The sequence below is a fragment of the Strigops habroptila genome, chromosome 10 (assembly GCF_004027225.2).
Source record: "Strigops habroptila isolate Jane chromosome 10, bStrHab1.2.pri, whole genome shotgun sequence".
Taxonomy (NCBI): domain Eukaryota; kingdom Metazoa; phylum Chordata; class Aves; order Psittaciformes; family Psittacidae; genus Strigops; species Strigops habroptila.
The window spans coordinates 6,761,088-6,780,379 of NC_046359.1; the positions used below are offsets into that span (position 1 = coordinate 6,761,088).

General features: G+C 39.5%; 1 protein-coding gene across 5 annotated transcripts in view; it reads right to left on the reverse strand.

Annotated features, from left to right (window-relative positions):
* The window catches only part of GRM1 (glutamate metabotropic receptor 1), a 172,685-nt gene that overhangs the window by 26,082 nt on the left and 127,311 nt on the right, over window positions 1–19,292 (reverse strand). For all 5 annotated transcript variants that reach the window (XM_030499794.1, XM_030499797.1, XM_030499793.1 and 2 more), the window contains exons 5-8: window positions 17,079–17,325; window positions 11,299–11,467; window positions 9,354–9,480; window positions 2,820–3,750 (exon numbers count right to left, since the gene is read on the reverse strand). In XM_030499794.1, the coding sequence (XP_030355654.1) occupies window positions 2,820–3,750; window positions 9,354–9,480; window positions 11,299–11,467; window positions 17,079–17,325 (1,474 nt within the window). The remainder of the gene's footprint in view (window positions 1–2,819; window positions 3,751–9,353; window positions 9,481–11,298; window positions 11,468–17,078; window positions 17,326–19,292) is intronic.

Sequence of the window (19,292 nt, forward strand, 5' to 3'; positions counted from 1 at the left end):
CTAGTCCCCAAGCTATACTAGTTAAACTAACAGCACAACACTGCATGTGAGTGCTTTATCAAGGCTTATATAAGTTTGACTTGCCCTTGTAAATGTAAAGTAGCTTCCATTTTTTAAAACTAACTCAATTTAACTCTATATCTGCACACCAATTTAGTTTAGATGTATGCCACTTTTCTGTTTAGGAATTGGAATTCACTGGATTAGCAGAGGAGAGCTTTGACACAGACAGAAAAAGAGATGAAGATTGAAAAGTAGGAAAAAGAAAATAAGCTAGTAAGAGAGTGGAGAGATAACAAGAAAATGGATGGAAAGTTGTTGCAAGACAGCTGGAAATCTTTTTAGTAAAACACTGCTGGCCACTCACAGACAGAAAAATGTGGCCATAGGAAGAGACAGTTACAGAATCAAGAAGCAAAGCAACATACCCAGGGATCTGAATTGCTGAAAAACTGGCAAATAAATCCCAGATTTTGATAGGGAAAAAAAAAAAATAAAAAAAAGTTGAAAATCAGCCTGGAGGCTATTCCTGTGGGTCTTAAGCATGTTCCAGTAGTTTCAAGTCCTGTTTCAGGAAGGACCTGACTACACATTTGAGTTATCTAGGCACTTCAAAGGCTCCAGCAAATTCTACTTTTTCCTTCTTGGTTTTCTCAGAGAATCACACCTCTTTTTGTATGTCAGTGCAATGTTTTCACAAGCTTTGCAATGGACTAGGAATTAAAATAACCTCCAAAGCCCTGGAATTACTTTGTGCTATTTTGTGACTTTATTTCCAAAGCTGTGTGTTTGTATACTACACTACTTTCAGTTCTTCATGCCCATGTACAGAGAGGTACGCTGTCCTTCTCCATCAGTAAGCCTAGCATGCCTCTGTATCTGTGCTGGTTTAGGTGAAGAACATGTTAGTAACTGCAGGTTTAGGTCAGAGATTGTGATTTTGCTGTGTGAAAGATCTAGAGGCTTGACCTCAGACAAAAAAAGCATATTAACTAGGTGATGAGATTTTTGTTTAGAAGAGCAGCTTAAAACTATGAAGGGCTTTTTTGCTTCATACCACTCACACAGGCTCAACAGAGAGGCCAAGAAACTCTTACCAAATTATGCAACAAACAAATGGCTAAAAAGCTGAAGTATGCCTTGTTGTTTTTTTAAGACAAGAGTGCTGAGGAGGATGCTCAGCTTTTGAACAGGATGAAACATTTTCTCTTGAACTATAAATAAATTGCATTTGGATCATCGAAAGTACAATGTTTTTTGGTGAAAGCAGAAGAAACTAAGCACAGCAAAGAACTAGTTACTAAAGTTCTCATGATCTAAAATACTCATTAGTCCTTTTTTTTGTCAGACATCAACTTAAAGGTACCATCAGCATTAGCCAGAGACTAAACTGCAGACACCACACTGACTTCTTAAAGCCATCTAAGACCCCATTCAACTTCCGTAGTCAGAGGAAGGTGGATCAGGCTCCATCTTTCTCTTTGCATGGAATTCAAGCTCTTGAGCTGCAGAGATTTTTGGCCATCTCCCTGCATGGGGGGCTCCCAGGGGTGCCTGCCACTGCCAGCTCCCTCTCTGTCTAGCTCAGGAGCTGGCAGTCTTATCACAGTTTCTGTGGCACACTCAGCTGTATATTTGGGTTACTTATTGTCTCCACTCTCTTCTCTTCCACCCCCCTGCCTGGCAACAAAATAAAAATACTGAAGTAGCATAAAGGTAAAATTGATCACAGCTTGTGTTTTCTATGGTATCACATCCATCCTTATCCCTTCCATCTTCAGGACACACAAAACTGGTTCTTAAGCAAACTGAATCAAAACTAACTCAGGTGACTCATCGAAAGCTACAGATCCCAAAGAGCTGGAGATTAACTGAATTCTAGTTATATCAAGAAGCTCAGAAATGTGGACTTCACTCTTTTTTCATTATTTTGATAATTTTTTAATAGGGACAAAAATAATCTGAGCTCACATCTAGCCCTATGGTGCTTCTTTAAAGATTAAAATGCAATAAGATAATAAAGAATGCAAATATTCAGACAGCTGCTCACAGAGAGATGCTGTTTGAAGTAACAATTCTCTCTCCCCTCTCCCGCAGCCGGGCTGCTTTTAATTATTAGCAAGGAAAACAACAAGTTCAGTAAATGCGGATGCAAGTTAATTTTCACCATCAGTTAACTTCTGCAACTTTCACACCAACACTGGATTTGAGAACATGGACAAGTTTACACTAATGATGATTAAGAATACTGCTGTAATTCTGAATATTAAATAGAGCATAGGGATAGTATGAAGGGTGCTTTAGGATCACAATCGTGAGGACTGTCACAAAACAGTTCTTTAAAAATTAACGTTCAATCCCCAGCTTTCACACACACCCCAGTGGCCTTAGACAAGGACATGTGATTTACAACCACTCAGACAGAGATTTCTGGTATCCTTTTCCAAAAGACTGCAATAGCACCTTGGTTTGAACATAAGGCAGAGCAATTGCACTTAGGGGCATGAGATCCCCATCTTATGCACGGAGAGATGGGAGAAGCTGCAAACGGAGCTTGCTACTCTGCTGCTGCCTGACTTGCCCCAGAAGTAGAGGGAGTTGTGTACAGATCTGCCTTTAGAGCAGAAGAGAAAATAAGAAGCAACATGTCAATATCCATCTGAGGCTTAAATCTAAAGGATCATTTCCACCTTTTCTGCTACATGTGAGATGAAAACCTGTTACATACCTTGCCGTTCAGCAGACTATGGTCAACCAAGAGAGGATGGCAAAGAGAGTGACATATACAGATAGATGTGTACCTGCAGTCAATCACTTACTTTGGGTTTCCGGCCCCTGGCTTCTTTCTCCGGAATATGTTGAGGAAAGTGTTGGACTTGCAAGGTGCCTTGCCATCCCCGACATGCATACGCACCACATCTGAGGTGGTGAAGGCACTGCGGACATTCCTCTCAGGCTTGGCTATGATGATATACATCTTAGGAGTGAACATGCACCCCAGTGCCACTGTCACGCTCAGGCTCACTGCAAAACAGGTGGTGATGATCTTGTAGTTGCTCCCAAAATAGATAGGCACAAAGGCCAGCCAGATGATACAAGTGGTGTACATGGTGAATGCAATGTACTTGGCCTCATTGAAATTGGCAGGCACATTGCGAGTCTTGAAGGCATAGTACGTGCAGCTCATGATGAGGAGTCCATTGTAGCCCACAGGAGCCACGACACCTAGGTTGCTGGTGTTGCAGATAAGGTAAACTTCTTTAATGCTGGGGTAGGAGAGGATGGGCATCGGGGGCTCCAGGATGATCAGTGTGATCACCAGTGTCAGCTGCACGCTGATCAAAATGGAAGCAATCACCACTTGGGCCCATGCGCTCATGAAACGTGGCTTCCGGGTACAGATCTTCTTTTTGCTGCCTGCCAGGATGCGTGCGATGCGGTTTGTTTTGGTCACAAGGGCAGAATAGCACATGGCAGAGGAGAGACCCACCAGAAGGCGCTGGAGGTAGCAAGATGTTGTGGTGGGTTTAGCTATAAGGGTGAAAGGGCAGACGTAACCCAGAAAGATGCCAGCAAGGATAATGTAGCAGAGCTCCCGGCTGGAGGATTTGACAACAGGGGTGTCCCTGTAGAGCACAAAGATAAGGGTGACAAACATGGTGACCAGGATCCCCAGGCAGGAAAAGACCACAGCCACAATTGACTCTATATTGCTCCACTGGAGGTACTTTACAGGGATGGGTTCACAGCCTGCAGTGTACAGAAAAGAAACAGAGTGTTAGAAAGGTAGCTGCTTGAAGAAATAACTATATTTTTCCTGGCTCCTAATTTAATCCAAACACTAGTTTACGCCTATGTGCCATGGATTATTAAAACCATTTTACAACAGAGTGAACTGCAGCATGGAGAAGTTTGGATGAAATATATTAAAAAAACAGCCACCAATTTTGTGTGTCCCAAATGTTTCCTTATTGTCCTACAAAGGGAAATTAGATTGGGAAAACTTTTTCATAATTTTTCTAGAGAAAGCTGCTGACAAGCCCAGTATATCAAAGGCAGAGCTGGGAACAGAACCCAGACAAACTCAGCACCATCCCTTCATTTCAGAGGGAAAGGATTGTTACAAATCAGAATGGGTCGCTTTTCAACCTCTTCAGACGAACTTCTTTTAATCTTCATCAAGATCACTGTAACTTGACCCACTACATTTTTGTGAAGGTGATTTTATAAATAATAGAAATTAATTAGAGATCCATGGGCAGAAAGCAATGACAAATACAAAGTTGTAATGGAACTACACCATTGATACTGTACCTTATTAGTATATTTCTGCTTTTCTTTCTCTTAACATTACCTTATTCTCATTTTGTCTCCACCCCTGCCCCCCGCTCACACAAACACACACACCACACACCCCCCCGCTCATTGTTTTTCAGCTAAATAATGTAATTAATTCTTGTGGAAAAGTTAAACCCACAAAATATACATGCCTTCAAAAATACTGGAAAGACTCTCCTTTATGACTAGTGCAGATGTGCAAACATATGCATCAGTCAATACAGTACTTAACTTCTCTCTATCACACTTAAGTTAAAGGAGTCTCTGGCTACCTTCCTCAATGTGCTGAAGATGTAATAACAGCAATAAACATTACAGAGAAAATAAAATCCTCTGTGTTAACAGGATATTATGGTTGTGAAACTGAAAACCTCAATTCTGGCATTTCCTGGTTTCTGTTCTTGGCTTAATAGTGCCAAAATGCTTTTAACATGTTTCTGTACCCCAAGATAAGTACCCACATGGCCTCTTCTACTTTTTGTTTCTGTCCTACTCCAGTTTCCCTTGGATCCAGCTCACCTTTTGTGCCTTTCCCCCACCTCTCAAGTATCTTTCCCTCCAGCCCCTCTCCATCCTCATCCCAGTTCCCCTTCCAGTTCAGGTTTTCCCTAGCCAGTCATCTCTCCACCCACATGTCTCCATTACTAACACTGTTGGTCCAGCTTTGCACATCCTGGACCAGTTGCTCATCACTTCTTCCTGTCTGGGTTTTTGGACATATCTGAGAAGAGCAGGGAAAAAGCAGTAGTGTCAGTGAGCTTGTAAAAGGCATTTTTTTTCCTCTCAGTTTTGCTGCTAAATCTTAGCAAGGGCCCTGATATTGTCATAAGCAAAAGTCATGCTGGGCCTCTTCTTCATCAGTATGGAGTATATATGCAGTAACCAACCCCTGTGAACTAAAAGCTTCCAAGGCCCACAGCTCTTCTGAGGCCCACAATTTTGTTCAATGTATACGAGTTTTCCACAGGGTGACATAAAATTACCATCTGATACCTCCACCAAAGCATAAAGTCCTTCCTTCCAAACAATAGAGAAGTAAGCAGAGATATGGATCAGAGTTGAATAGTTTTACTGTAACCTCATTTTGAGAAACAGAAAAAAAAAAAGTTCCGTGTTTAAAAAAAGAAAAAAAAAATAAAAAAAAAATCAGCCTGAGGCAAAGTCCTGACATGGAAAGATTCTGCTTGAACTTTTAAAGTCTGCCAATGTCATATGAGCTGAAAAAAGAGTCTTCTAATTCTGTACCCTTTGTCTCTAAGAGTACCGGGCTGACTTAGCTACAGGTAATGATGTTACAGTTACCTGAAACATCAAAAACAATAGGAATGATAGTATGTGTACCTAAAAGTCTTATTTTATAAAGGAAATCCATTCTGTTTTGCTCAAAGTGGTTTGTTCAAGACTGAGATAGGTGAGAACACTTGTTCTTCCAACCACTATTTTTATGTTGAAGTCTGAAGGAAAAGCTTTTTATTAGAAGTGGGAAGCTCTGGTCATTGGCCAGAGCAGCCCTGAGTAGAAGTTGGCTTCTTCTTTGATACAATAAAAGACTAAGAATCAGAAGCTTCTGTTCATTGATAAATACATGCAAAGCTCTTCTTAAACAAGAAACCAGTCTGTGGTTGGTGGAAGGGTTAAGTTTAAATGTGGGCTTTAAGCTTAGCAGCATCAAGCCACACTCATATTATTCCATCTTAAATGATGTTTTCAGGACCTTAGCCCTGATTCAGCATGGTAATTAAGCCTGTCGATTGCTTTAAGCTTATCCTGTGTAAGGTCTCACTAATCTGTTTCATGAAATCAGTGTAAATCTTGTGCACCAGCAAGCCCCAAGAGCCAGATATGCTACCATCACTGCAAAAAGGTGCCTGCACTGCTTATATCAGGAAACAGTTGTTGGTTGTCAGCACCTGTGAAGGTGGGTCATTTCCCTGCTAGGAGAAAGTGGGCTAGGGAACCTTGCTGATACTGGGGGAGGATACCTAGGAAATGGTGTACTTACAGGTTTTTGAAAAACGACAATCAACAAAATCCACAAAAATTCCCTCCCCCAAAACCCACAACAACTAACTCAAACCTGAAGAAATCAGAGAACTAGTGGCAAAGGCTTCACAGTTAAAAGTTTCTAGTAAAAAGCTGTTTTGTAGCTTTCACCTACTATCTTTCCTGCACTTCAACCATAAATCATTTCCTAGAGCAGCTAATCAATTTTTTAATCAGTTTTTTTAATTATATTCATACTGCAAGGCCAGTAAGACAATCCAGGATGTTTTCTGAGGTCATTAACACACCCCAGGTAAACCTTTATGATTCATTTCATAATAACTCTATAAAACTTCCTGCCTTATATTGTTTTATTGCTCATTTAAGATGATTTCTGTAAACTGGGTTTACTAGTTTGACATTCATTCTTCTTACATTAGATTCTGATACTATAAAAGATAGCTTATCTTCCTGGCACAAGGCCTTAAGGTACTGATTTTAGCGACTGTTTGTCAGGTCAGGTTTTTGTCATCTGTGGTGAGAAATCCTTTGTGCCTGCTGACTCCAATTCACTGACCAAATATTTAGGAGAAGCAATCTTAAAAAAAATTGCACATTTAAAAATAAAATTTAAATGTCAGGAAAGGATTTATTTTCTCTGATTTCAAATGGAGAGAATGAGCACCTTGAAAAGCATATCTTAGGAAATAGATATGTGCTTTCCTGTCTTAAAGGGACTAAGGATTTTAAAGCCTCCATCTGTGATGGAAATTGAGACTGCATAAAACTGCATACATGTTTAGCATTTAAGATTTAAGGCAGAGGGAAAAAAAATCTGAAATGTGAGATGTTAACGTCTGTATCTAGATGCTATGGTGACTGCCAGGATATGAAAACAACACACAAAAGCAAGCTATAAAAACACATTTGATGGGAGAAATCCTGGCAAGAAAAGAGAATTTCAAATTAAATGGTACTGATGGTGACTCCCACAAAGTTCAAGAGCTGGAGTTTATCTAGCTCAATCTCCCTTTTCCAAAGGTTAGGATGACATCAGCTTTGTTTCACAAATTTGTACTTTGTACTGCATTGCAGGTAAATGAATTGCAGGGGTTAAAAAAAGAAGTTTTTTCCTAACTAAGACAGAATGAAGAAGCTGTGCAGGAGCAGACTACCATTTTGATGTTCTCTAGGAAATCAGTTGACGGCTATGCTGTCATTTGGCTGATGCTACTGTGATTTTAGAACAGCAGTAGTCCAGTCTACTTGCTGAGAAGAAACAAAAAGCAGCAGGTCATCTACTGATTTCATTAAAAGTTAATAGATTGCAACATGCCCCTGAGATTTTTTCCTGCACTGATGCTTTCCTCAACTCTTTTCAGCAGTGCCTGTCATTTTGACATGCCCCTTTTTGAGCTATTTTGGGCAGCTGGTAGCAGTGAACAATATTTGCTCAAGTGCACATTGATCTCTCACTATGTTCTTGTTCTGCTTTATTGGTTAAAAAGAGGTACCAGTTTTCTTCCCTGAATAGTAGATACAAACAATTCCATGAACCTCCAAGACTAACAGAATCTGGTGGTCTAGGGGTATCTGCTTTAAAATTAGCAGACACTGGTGTGCTAGGAGGTGGGAATTGAATATGAGCTTTCCCAATGGTAAGGACATTTTTGAAGGGTACTGTGGATTTTCTGGTGTCTATTAAGACAAGACGTTTTTTACACAGTTGGGGCCCTTACAGAAGGTATTTTTCAAGAACTCCTCTTCCTACAACCCACTTACACAAAACTTGAAGGAACTGAATGATCACTGAAATTTCTGTATCTTGACAAATCTGTTTGAAGCAGGTTCAGTTTCACACCGTGGAGAAAAAGAGGGGGCCAGGTTGTTCTGAGAAGTATGGATACAGACAGATAAACAAACGACTGGGACATGACCATACCTTATTTTCCATAGAAACCCAAAATAGACAATGGGTCAAGTTTCCCAGTTTGTTGTGATTAATACTATATTTTTATCTGGAGAAATGTCCAACTTTCCCCCTCAAAATAAATCCTCTGAAAGCTCACTTGGCTTCAGTGACTAGCTTAACCCTATCTCTTGGAACTATTTAATCAAGGTTTGAGTACTTCCTTTACGTGCTAAATGCTGCAGCAACATCTAGTTGCCAGCCAGTCATGTTAAAGGACAAAGATGTGATAAGTTGCAAATTTAGTCTTCAGCTAGGTAGTCAGATTGTTTCTCCAGCTAGAATGGTGCTCTGCTGAACACTGGCAGCCAGATTTGCAGACACAATATGGGGCAGAGGTGCCAGTGGTCTTTTACAGTGATAAAAAGCAAAGCCCAAGGTCAAGGTGGTGCTTCTCAGTGCATTAATTCTATTTTCTTGGGCTAATGGTTACTGCAAAGCTCACGGCAGGCATGGAGGTTGACCTTGACAGGCACAAAATAACAGGAAGATGCCACGGCATACAACTCATCCAAAGCATATACACAGGAGAGACCAATTCTAGCCTTTTCCCTTTCTTCTGCCAGCCTTTCTTAGGATTTTGTTGGCAGTATTCTTGCTGGTGGGTGCAGTGAGAATGACCTTTATACCAAACAAAGTCTGGTAGTCAGTTACTGAATGGCCTGAAAGCCCAGATAAAGTATTACTAATTGCATGGTAGGAAAATCAGAAAAAGTATTAAGTCAATCTTACAAGGATGTACTGAGCTCTTGTGATAATCACTGATAAAATTGCAGCAAATGCTGCTGAATTCATTAGTAGTCTTAACAGCTTTATCAATGCTTATGCTAAATGACGGAGAGGAACAGAGAGACTATGTCATTTCTTATTGGTAGAAATTTTGTCGTCTTTATTGTCACTCTTGTTGAACTAAGCAAAAAGATATAGCACATTTCATACATGCTAAACTGCATTGGGGTGTGTGTTTAGGCATATACCTTTAATATCTTTGCATGCTGCCACCTTACTCTCCACCCCACACTGTTCTCCTTGTGCCCTGTAAAATGGAAATGCACATGCCTACCTGCCAGGTCAGCATTCGGCCACCAGCCAAGCTCGCAGGCTTTACATGTGAATTCATCCTGAACAAATTCATTCTCCTTGCAAGCAGTGCAAATCCAGCAGCAGCTCACTTCTCCTTTCCTGATCACCTGTAATGGAAAATACATCCTCAGCTACAATCATCTGTAAGACAACACAGAAGCGCCCCCTACCCCCCTTCCCCCAGCAAACAAATACCACCTGCACTGTTTAAAATATGACAGGAATCCCACGTACAACATATTTCAAACAACAAGAAAACGTAAAGCTTGATTCTCTATATACTCCTGCATATGAAAATTTGTGCTTAGGAGTTCAAGGATAATCTCCAGGGACAATTCTCTTTTGTTTTGGGGGCACAGCTGAGTTGAAACTACAAAACCATTTTCCCTTTGGTATGGAGGCATGGTGAGTGTTATATTTTCAATCAAACTTGAGAAGAGGCTTAATCTGAGAGATGGTTCAGGCCAGGAAAAGTAGTTCAGCCCACACTTAATATATATTGCATAGTAAAAAGCAGTAAACAAAGTCAAAGGTTAGAACAAAGAGTGATTCATGCATACGCATATGCACACATGCATAAATTCCAATTTACATGTAAGTCTTTTTGGGACTCATTACACTAGGGTAAATAGAAATTCAAATAAAGACAAATTAAAACATATACTGCTAAAAGGACCTAATGGGTCTTACTAGAAAATAAAACAAATATGTGGTGACCAAGAGCATGCTTGGAACAGCTCTTTTGGAGACAAATGTTCCTGAAAGTTGTACTTTTCTCTGCTGTGAAAGCTGCTGAGCGTAATGTTGAAAAAATGGTTTCCTTGTCTTGACTCCCAGTTTCATTATGCTGAGGCTGAAAGAAGGATTAAGGATATCTCGAGTTCTTGGAGCAACAAAGACTGGCTCAGTTTGCCAGAAAGGAGGAATCTAGCCATCTCTCCAGGATCTTCCTATCTATCTATATGCAGAGCTAAGTGCAGTAATGAAATACAAAATGTTTATTTTATTGAATGCTGGCTTTGTGCGCTTTTTTTGTTAACATTTCCTCCTGCAGTCTGTGGAGAGAGTCCAATAGACTTCAATGGGAGCCGAAGCTGGCATTTTGTATGCATGGTGTTTACATATACACACATACACAAACTGCACAATCTCAAAAACACGGAAAAGATGTTTTGGAGGGTAGTAAATACTGATATTTGTTGGAGTATGTCACTATGCCTTTGCCAAATCATCAATCATTTTTTGACTAGAGTAGCAATATAAAATTAAAATGATGTAAATGTGTTTATTAAATGAATTTAGAAAGAAAGGTCGGCTCTAAGGTGATTTTCCTGAATGGGCTTTTTGCCATTTTAAACTTAGTGCATCCATACCATTTTGACAGTGGTGGAACATGTCTTTATGTCACCCAAACATTGCAGGTGGCAAATTATTTGTTGCCTGATACAAGTGCTATTGTTTGTAAACACAGAGTGATTTCATTTGTGTTTCCATACCTCCTGTTGTGAACATGAGATACAAATAGGCTTTTTTTTTTTTTTTCTTTTTCTTGTAGGTGTTATTGCTGGAACAAAATACTGGGTTCCCATGGGTCACGCTATTTTCAGGATCAGCTCCCAAGTGAATCACAGCCACTGAGTGTTGTAGGCAATGACTAAGTGAAAATCTTGTTTGTTGCACACGGTAAATTCAAATCCTGTCACACTACAAGATTCTGCATCATTACAAAGGGCAATTTCAGAAAACATGGGCCTGTATATGAGATTGTAAGAGTATGATGTTAAACTAGGAGCCTTTCTACACTTTTGACTTTCCTGAAGAAAAGGAAGCCCTATCCCTTTGCTTGAAAGAAGCTTGTTTGGTTTTAGGGAAAAAACACAGACTGGTTATTCACATTTTTATAGCAGAAAGTGTCTGTGGCACACCTTAATCTGGCCCTTCAAGCAAGGCTCGCTGCACACTGATCGGACCATTCCACTCTTATTCATCTGAATCCTGTAGTCGTCAATGTTGAGCACACCTTCATGCCAGGTCCCAATGAGGACATAGTCATAGCGGTTGGGCTCTATGTATTGCAGGTTCATGATGTCATACCTGCAAGGGAAAAAAGAGAAAGTGAGTCTCCGTTTTGCAGCATTAAGGATAAAACATTACCTTGCCATTCTGCTTCTGCCTCCTTAAGTATTCACGTCATCCCTTAACACCAGGGAGTAGAGTTTCACAGAAACACCAAATACTGTAGGATTTGCAGCAGAATCACAAGAAATGACAGCTCTGATTGCCACGCAATTACCAATTGCCTGCCCTGCTTATGTGAAACTGTGGCAAAAAGTTGCGCATCCAGGAAGAAAACAAGCTCTGCTAAACATGCACTTGTAGGTGCTGCCTGGATGTTTTTCAGCCATTTTTCAAGATGTCTTTAACATTTGTTTGGTGTCTACATACAGGATGGTTGCAGCATAGCCCCTGCTGGGACCTCTAAAGTAACCAGTAGAAATACTCAAACTGAACTGGTATGTCATAAGTTAACTGTAAGCACTAGTTCAACTACCTATATTACCCAGACCAGTGATAGTGTCAGGAAAAGTTAACAGCTAAGGCACAAAGTTTACTTCACCCTAGGCAAGTAGAAGAAGACTTCCCAAGGTCAATGTAAGGGAAGGATAAAACACTGCTACAATAAACATTCAGCTTCCCTGCCTCCATTATTCCCTTCCATGTGTTGGACCTGATGTGTGCAAATCCCTTACTGCTAATCGTTCGTTCTTTAACCCACAGAATGTGACTTGTGCAAAGCAGTGATTAACTGTGGTGATTTCTTAATAGGAAATAAGCAAGAATGGGAGAAAGAATATTGGAGAGTCCACAAAGACGAAGAACCACAAAAGGGGCTGGACCTACAGCCTGGCCTCTTAAGATGAGAAGGGGGTAAGCTTTGTTTAAAAAAGGATAAAAGAAAAAGGGCTGAGAACCAGAAATCAACACTGGAACCAAAAATCATGAAGCATCTTCTGTTTCTCAAGCCTGAGAGTTACTGCCTTGTTTTTCTCTCCCAGATTGTCTCAGTCTAGGGGGAAAAAAATCTTTTGTTTGTTATGAGTGTTGCTAATCTGTATGTGCTTTAGGAATAAAAGGTAAGCAAAGTGTGAGGCATAAATAAAACTGGGATGTTTGGTTGTGGGCAAAGAGAGACATTTGTTTCTTTTCCCTTCTGTGGTTCAAATATGCAAAATTTAAACTCTCTCTGCACTTCACAGAGGAAAAAGGTGCTAGAATTAATCCCTATATGTTTCTTTTTCTTAAATGAGCCTTTGGGATTTCTCTAGTTAAAGATGATTTAAAGAAGTGCGTGTTTACAGCTGTCTTTAGACCTCAATCTTGCAAATATACATACTTGGACAATGTCAGTACTGCAGAGCTCCACTGAATCACATGTGAAAAGGGGCTCTTGTCACTGAGTTCAATGAGGCTCCAAGCAGAAGGCAGCTCAACTGGTTGGCAATCGGCTACTAATTGAGCGGTTGCTTAGAAAAAGGGTAAAAATCAAATTCACTAGGAAAAAATTTCTTCTCATATCCCAGTTCTTGAAAAAAAAGAACATAAAAAAAGGAATAGTTGTTTCAAGATTGTGAAGAACCAGGATAACAAGAAGCAATAAGAGCCAGGCACCTTATAAGAGACAGGAGTAATACTGAGCAGGAATGTACATGCCTTTTCCTAGCAAGAAGAACCTACTTGGATTTCAGTGTGACCTTGTATTAGACTGATACAAAATCAGTTACTCTGGGCTGGCAAATTAATTCAGGAAGGGAAATAAAAGGTTACTAAAATCTCACATTCCCTTCATGAAATTTTTGAGCCTGCACAGATTGTTTTCATTTTTGCAAAAATATATCACAAGACACAGAGTGGCATTAATGCAATATCACTCAAGATTTGGCAATTTCAGGGATATGGTTTTAGGTTGAAAGCCATTCTTATGTTTTCTTATAATACTGTTCCCTTTTCTATCAGTTATCTGTCAAAGAATGAAGTACGCAGACTAAAAGCTCTTACACAGTCTTGCATATGACAAGTTGTAGTACAATGTTTGCAACTTTGATATACAGCTTGAATTTTAAGTGGGGAAAATGTGGTCTAACACACACTCAGTGTATGGAGACATGCTTAAGTTTTTTATCCTTTCCTTCTTTTCCTTAATGAAAAATTTCTGCTTTGAGTAAGGGCAAGGTCAGTGCTGGAATACCTCCTCCCATTCCCTTGCTCACATATGTAAAGTTTTAATAGTTTATGGCCATGTCCAGGCTAAAAATTATTATCCAAGAAGAAGTGGGTTTGGCAATAGTTATGAAGCTCTAAGAGAGTGAGGACCTGGAGCAGCTGGATTTCAGACACATATGGCAGCATTTACAGAAGCCATGAAAACATTCTGCAGATACGAGAATAAACCCTTCTTTTGATATAAGAACAAGCTCTCTGGCATATTGGGAAATGATGGGACCAAGTAGGTGGTGTTATATGAACAAGTTACTTGTGAGGTGAGCCAGAATATTAGCCAGCTGGTCACAGGCACAATCCTACTCTGGTTAGTCTGAACTGTCTGAAGTTACTTTTTTCCATAGCCATAATACTAGACTGGCATTGAGGTTTGCTATCCTGGAAGGCAGAATGGAAACCAGCAATAATGACCAATGCTGGACTGCAACTGGCCAAAACAGAAACCAAACTTCAAAACAACCACGTATATTTGAAAAAAAAGATCCTCTATATCCAAGTTTGAAGTCTTTGCATTATGCATTAGATAATGTAGTCAAAGCATTGGAGTTGATAGAGTTGCCGTATCTGAAGTCAGAACAGCTATTGGAAATTTTGAACTAGGCTTAAATAGGTCTATGTCCAAATCTAGTTGTGGTAAAACGAACACCAACATTTCTGTTAGCTTGTGAACCTCAGCATTTCTCCACACATCAGAGGTCCATTGTAGGGGTTGAAAGTTCTCCTGCCCATTGTCGAATAGTGTTTTATGGTCAGAGACCTATGCAAACTGTTTGTCCTAGAGAGGTTTCTTCATACCTGCCATAAGCTAAAAGTAGGCAGTCATCCTGGAACAGACAAGAGCTCAAAATGAATCTGTCCCTTGCTCCTTGCATAGGCCAAAAGAGGGATGTGGTGTTGACTACTGCATCTCTCACATCTCCAGCCATTTCTGGAAATCTGAGTGATATGATTACTACTGAGAAAGGAAATGTAAGGTACTCAATGAAAGTTAAAATGTCAGCAATTTTACCACTATGCTCTTAATGACAGTATAGTGAGCACATTCTGTTGATTTTTGAGTGCTACATCCCTGTCATTTTTCCTGGAGGCAGTGCAGTCAGTTAAGTGACTGAATTTGTGCCCTTCTGATAAAGGTCTGCTTCACATTTCTGCATAAAAGCTCTTCAAATAAAAGATTCTGCACAGAAGAAATAAGCCTTTCAACATATGCTTCACGTTTTCTAATCTCATTTTGATAAAAGCTGGAAACCATGAATTGAGCCTGAGTCAGAAAAAGTTACATCTAAAAAATTATTAAGGTTTGAAGAAGCTGTAAGGGGTTCAAAACAGGAAACTATGTGAGTGTCAGGCAAACATAACTACAGGCGTCTCTGTCTGCTCTACCCATGATGACTGTAGCTGGGAGCTTGTGAGTGTCAATTGCTCAGAGAACCTCATGGATTTTGAAAATATGGTATGAGGAACTTTGCTGCCTTCTAAGAAGGATGATGGATTTACTCCATCTTGTGAAGCTAATTTGTTCACATTATATGGTAAAATTATACCAAAAAACTTTTCACATATTTCTGTGACATTCCTTCACTGGCATAGAAAAGCTAAAAAAAAAAAAAAAAAAAAAGAAATTTCAGATCTTTGGTGTATTTAGGTGTTGTACGTGGTGTTCATCTTTTCATTTTGCTGAAGTACAAAAATTCTTTTGCGTACTGAAACAGTGGTATAGTGAGTTCACTCATACACAAAGAGCTTTTTCATGTGGAGCTGTGGGAACACTAGGACTAATCTGAAGCTAAATAAAATCTGCATGGGCATAAACTACTGCTGGCATACAAAGATCTGACAGACTGTACAGATCATATTTCATATACACATTGCCATTCTATGATATGATATTGCCCATGACATAAATGCCACAGACTGATCTGAGGATTACAGCCAAAATAACAAAAAGGTTAATTGAACTTTCTTGTCCAAACTTGCGAACTCCAGATGTGAAAATATAAAAGAGAAACAACAAAAAACCCCACCCTGCCTAAAATAACCCATCAAATTCTAAGTAGGCCAGGGAAACAAGAGAAATGAACCTTGTTACAGGCCAAAATGATGGATGGAATAAATTCTGTAATTCTGACCTACTCAGAGAAATATCCTGACATAAACTCTCCAATATTTTGAATTCAAGAACTATTAATTTGAATTCTATGCTTGGTACTGATGAGAACTACCCAGGTGACAAGACAGTAAATAAGATTTGGGTTAAAATTGGAAAGTTACACCTAAGCATCAAACCAAATAACTGACAGGCACACAATGCAGCATATGCAAGGCAGGAAAAATGTTTTTATGGAGATAAATAGTATATAATAAACTTAAAGCTACACTAAGCTACACTAATGATTTCTCTGTATTATCTAAATTACATGTGCAGACTTGATTTAAGTAGTTGTGTCAATAAGTATGTGTTTGACTGTAAGGGAATTGCTTGCTTCTACTTTCAAAGTCTGACCTAGCTCATCTACATCTTTGACTAAAAAAATCTGAAGTATACAATACTCATCAAGGAGACCAAAATGACCAGCTTTTTATTACTATTTAAATGTAACAAGCTGTTTAAATGTATGTACTGTTCAAATATAACAAGCAATACAAACAGCAAATAGCAAAAATGTTAATCAGTTTTGCTAATAAAGGCTAGTAATGGAGACAAGAGTTGCTTTAAAGGCCACTGTCTTATGAATATTCTTTAAAGGCATAGGCTGGACTGCAAACTCTTGTTTGTTCCAGAGCTCTCTCTGTGCAGTGTTGGTGCTCAGATGCATTTATGCAGTAAGCCCAAAGATGGAGTGAGAGTCTTTAATAACACTTTAATAACTGAGTAGGAAAACTAACTCCAGTGAAGTAGCCCCTGAGTAGGTTTCAGTTAATAATATTGTGTACCTCAGCAGCTAAATTAAATTTATTTATAAATTAAAAAAAAAAAAAAAAAAAAAAAATCCATCTTGGGGGGTGTCACATTTAAAACAGTCCACAGAACTGAATGAAGAGGAAAAGATTTCTGTCAGCTGGCTCCTGTAAGAAAAAAAAAGGTGACATCCAAGTCCACAAAGTTGCTGTCTCACCCATTGCTTGTGTATACACTGTGTCTGTGAGGGAGGGGTCGACAGTAGCAGCTATTACAGCTGGAATTTACTAGACCTCAAATGAGTGCATCACAGTACATTCTGGCAAAAAAACCCCAAGCAACTATTTTCCTGCTCTGCTTAGACCTGTCTTTGAACTCTGGGACAGCCAATCTTATTTGGAGTGAAACAAGGAGAGCACACAGGAGTTCACCAAGCAGAACTGCTTCAGAAATCTCCATCACCAAACCCAGCAACATTCCCCCTTCCCAACATCTGGTTTAGCTAGTTGAGGTGAAACATTTGTTTACCTTCCAGGGGCATCTCCCTTTTCATCAAACCAAACTTCTTCTCCAGAAACACCAATGAATGAGGATTTGAGGAGGAACTCCAAGAGCTTGCTGCCATCAATTGGTTTCATAGCATCACACAGCCCAACATGTCCAGGGCAAAGGGAATGATGCATATTTTGCAGTCCATGAGCCATAGCATATATAGCATTAATGACAAATCCCATTTTACTGTCCTGCACATAGTTTTCTTCTAGGCTCTCATTGCCTACAATAGTAAGAAAAAAGTATTGTTATAAACAAAGATAAAATAACATGAAAATATAAAAAAACAATGAAATTAAAAAAGGGATTTACTTATTTCTCTTATAAAGCTTTAGAAGCATAAACAATGTGCCAGCCAAGGATTTTAATTAAATAAATAAAAAAAAAACCCACACTTTTTTTTCCCCCAGAAATCTTTAGTTCATTGAAAATGAAACACCCCATGAGAAAACACCAGTTTAAGCAAATTGTCAGCTTTAATTTGTTCTTTTTGAAATTTTTCCTTGTCATTCCACAATGTTCTTTATGCTAAAAAGGGTTAAACAGCCCAGCATCATATGATACATTTCAGCTAGAACAACTTTTTAAAACAATTTGCTTATAAATTCGACTTCGTCACATATGAAAACTTTTATTGTTTTTAAATCTCATGTTTTTGAGGGCCAAGAGAGCCACATCTCTTTCAGTGTCAATAAGCAAACAACCTAAATCAGCATCATTTCTCAGGTTATCAGAAATAGTAATTTTAGCTAAAAGCAGTAGTAGATATGCCAATTTGGGATTGCTACAGAAAGTGAAACAAAATTCGTAATGCTGAAACACTTTTTATGTAACTGCAGAATGAGCAGACACTGAAGTCTCTCTCTGTTGATCAGAAACAATGTGACAGTGAAGGTTTTCCCCAGATATAGGTTTTAGCTCCGATGGGCTGATGTGCAGGCGCTGCCCGAGGGTGCCATTTGTGACTGCATCCCACAGCAGACCCTGCTGGGTCTTGGGCCATTCCCTGATTTCCATCACGAGCTGCTGAGCGCTGTCAGTGCCAGCCCCGAGTCACAGCAGACCTGTGCTGCAGGGGTCCTGTGGGAGCTGGAAGTAAGAACATGTTTCCTTCCCCCTGAGTCATTCTACCACAATATGCTCCAAACTGCAAGATGCTTTTATCTGTAGACCTCCCACATTACTCGGTGTTTAACAGGCATTTGCAATCCAGTCTCTGTTACTTTGTCTAAGTAACACCTTGTCTACACTAGGGAAGTAGGATGTGTGAGAGACTAGGTGTTAACTGACACTTCTCAAATCCAGGTTGGAGAAGATAGTTGTCATTTTAATATGAAGAAAAGCGGAAAATCTTCAAGTTCACTGAAACTTTCAAGTTAAAAAAATAGTTCCTTCCCCTAATGTAGATACAATACGGCTTTCAAATCAAATAATGAAGTCCCTCCTTACATTTATCCTTGGAAAAGGCTCTGATTCGGTAGGTCTTCTCAGCTCTATAAGTTTGGCCTATATCAGCTGGGGATTCATTAGGATAGCAAAGATCCCAACGGCAGGGATTTCTAGCTTGCTTTCCTTGGGTCTCTCTCACACCAGACATTGATTGCAGCTGGGCAAGAAAATCTTGCTTCAGTGACTATTTGCCAGATGAGCTGAACATAGCAAACAGCTGTGATGCTGCATTAAAAAATCCTTGTGAAAACAGGATAACCTGACTGAATGAGCTCATGTGCTCCTCTCACTGCCATACATTCACCACCAGCACCACCAAGCAAGGAGCAGGTGGAGAAATATTCCCCAGAGGCAACATATCTGCCACTTTCTTTGCAGGAGAAGGTGATCGCTCCCATTCAAATCGTTTGAAACCAATACTATTCATGTGGCTTCTGGAGGTAGAAAACTACATGTAACAGAACCTGCCAGCATTTAAAAAGAGGCCATTTCCCTCAAGTATGTATTAACTCAGCAAAGCATGCATTTGATTTCTCATATTTCAATATAATATGCCTACCTCCAGAAAGAATAAATATTTGATGGTGGGAGGATTCGCTTTTGTCTAATTAGGAGTGAACATCTAGTTTACATTAAGGCTCCATGCATATAGTTCCACTGCAGAGGTGACTGCCTAAGGTCACCTGTAAATAATTGTACTGTGGTAGAAAGCAACATGTGAAGCACCATATGGTAATGAAT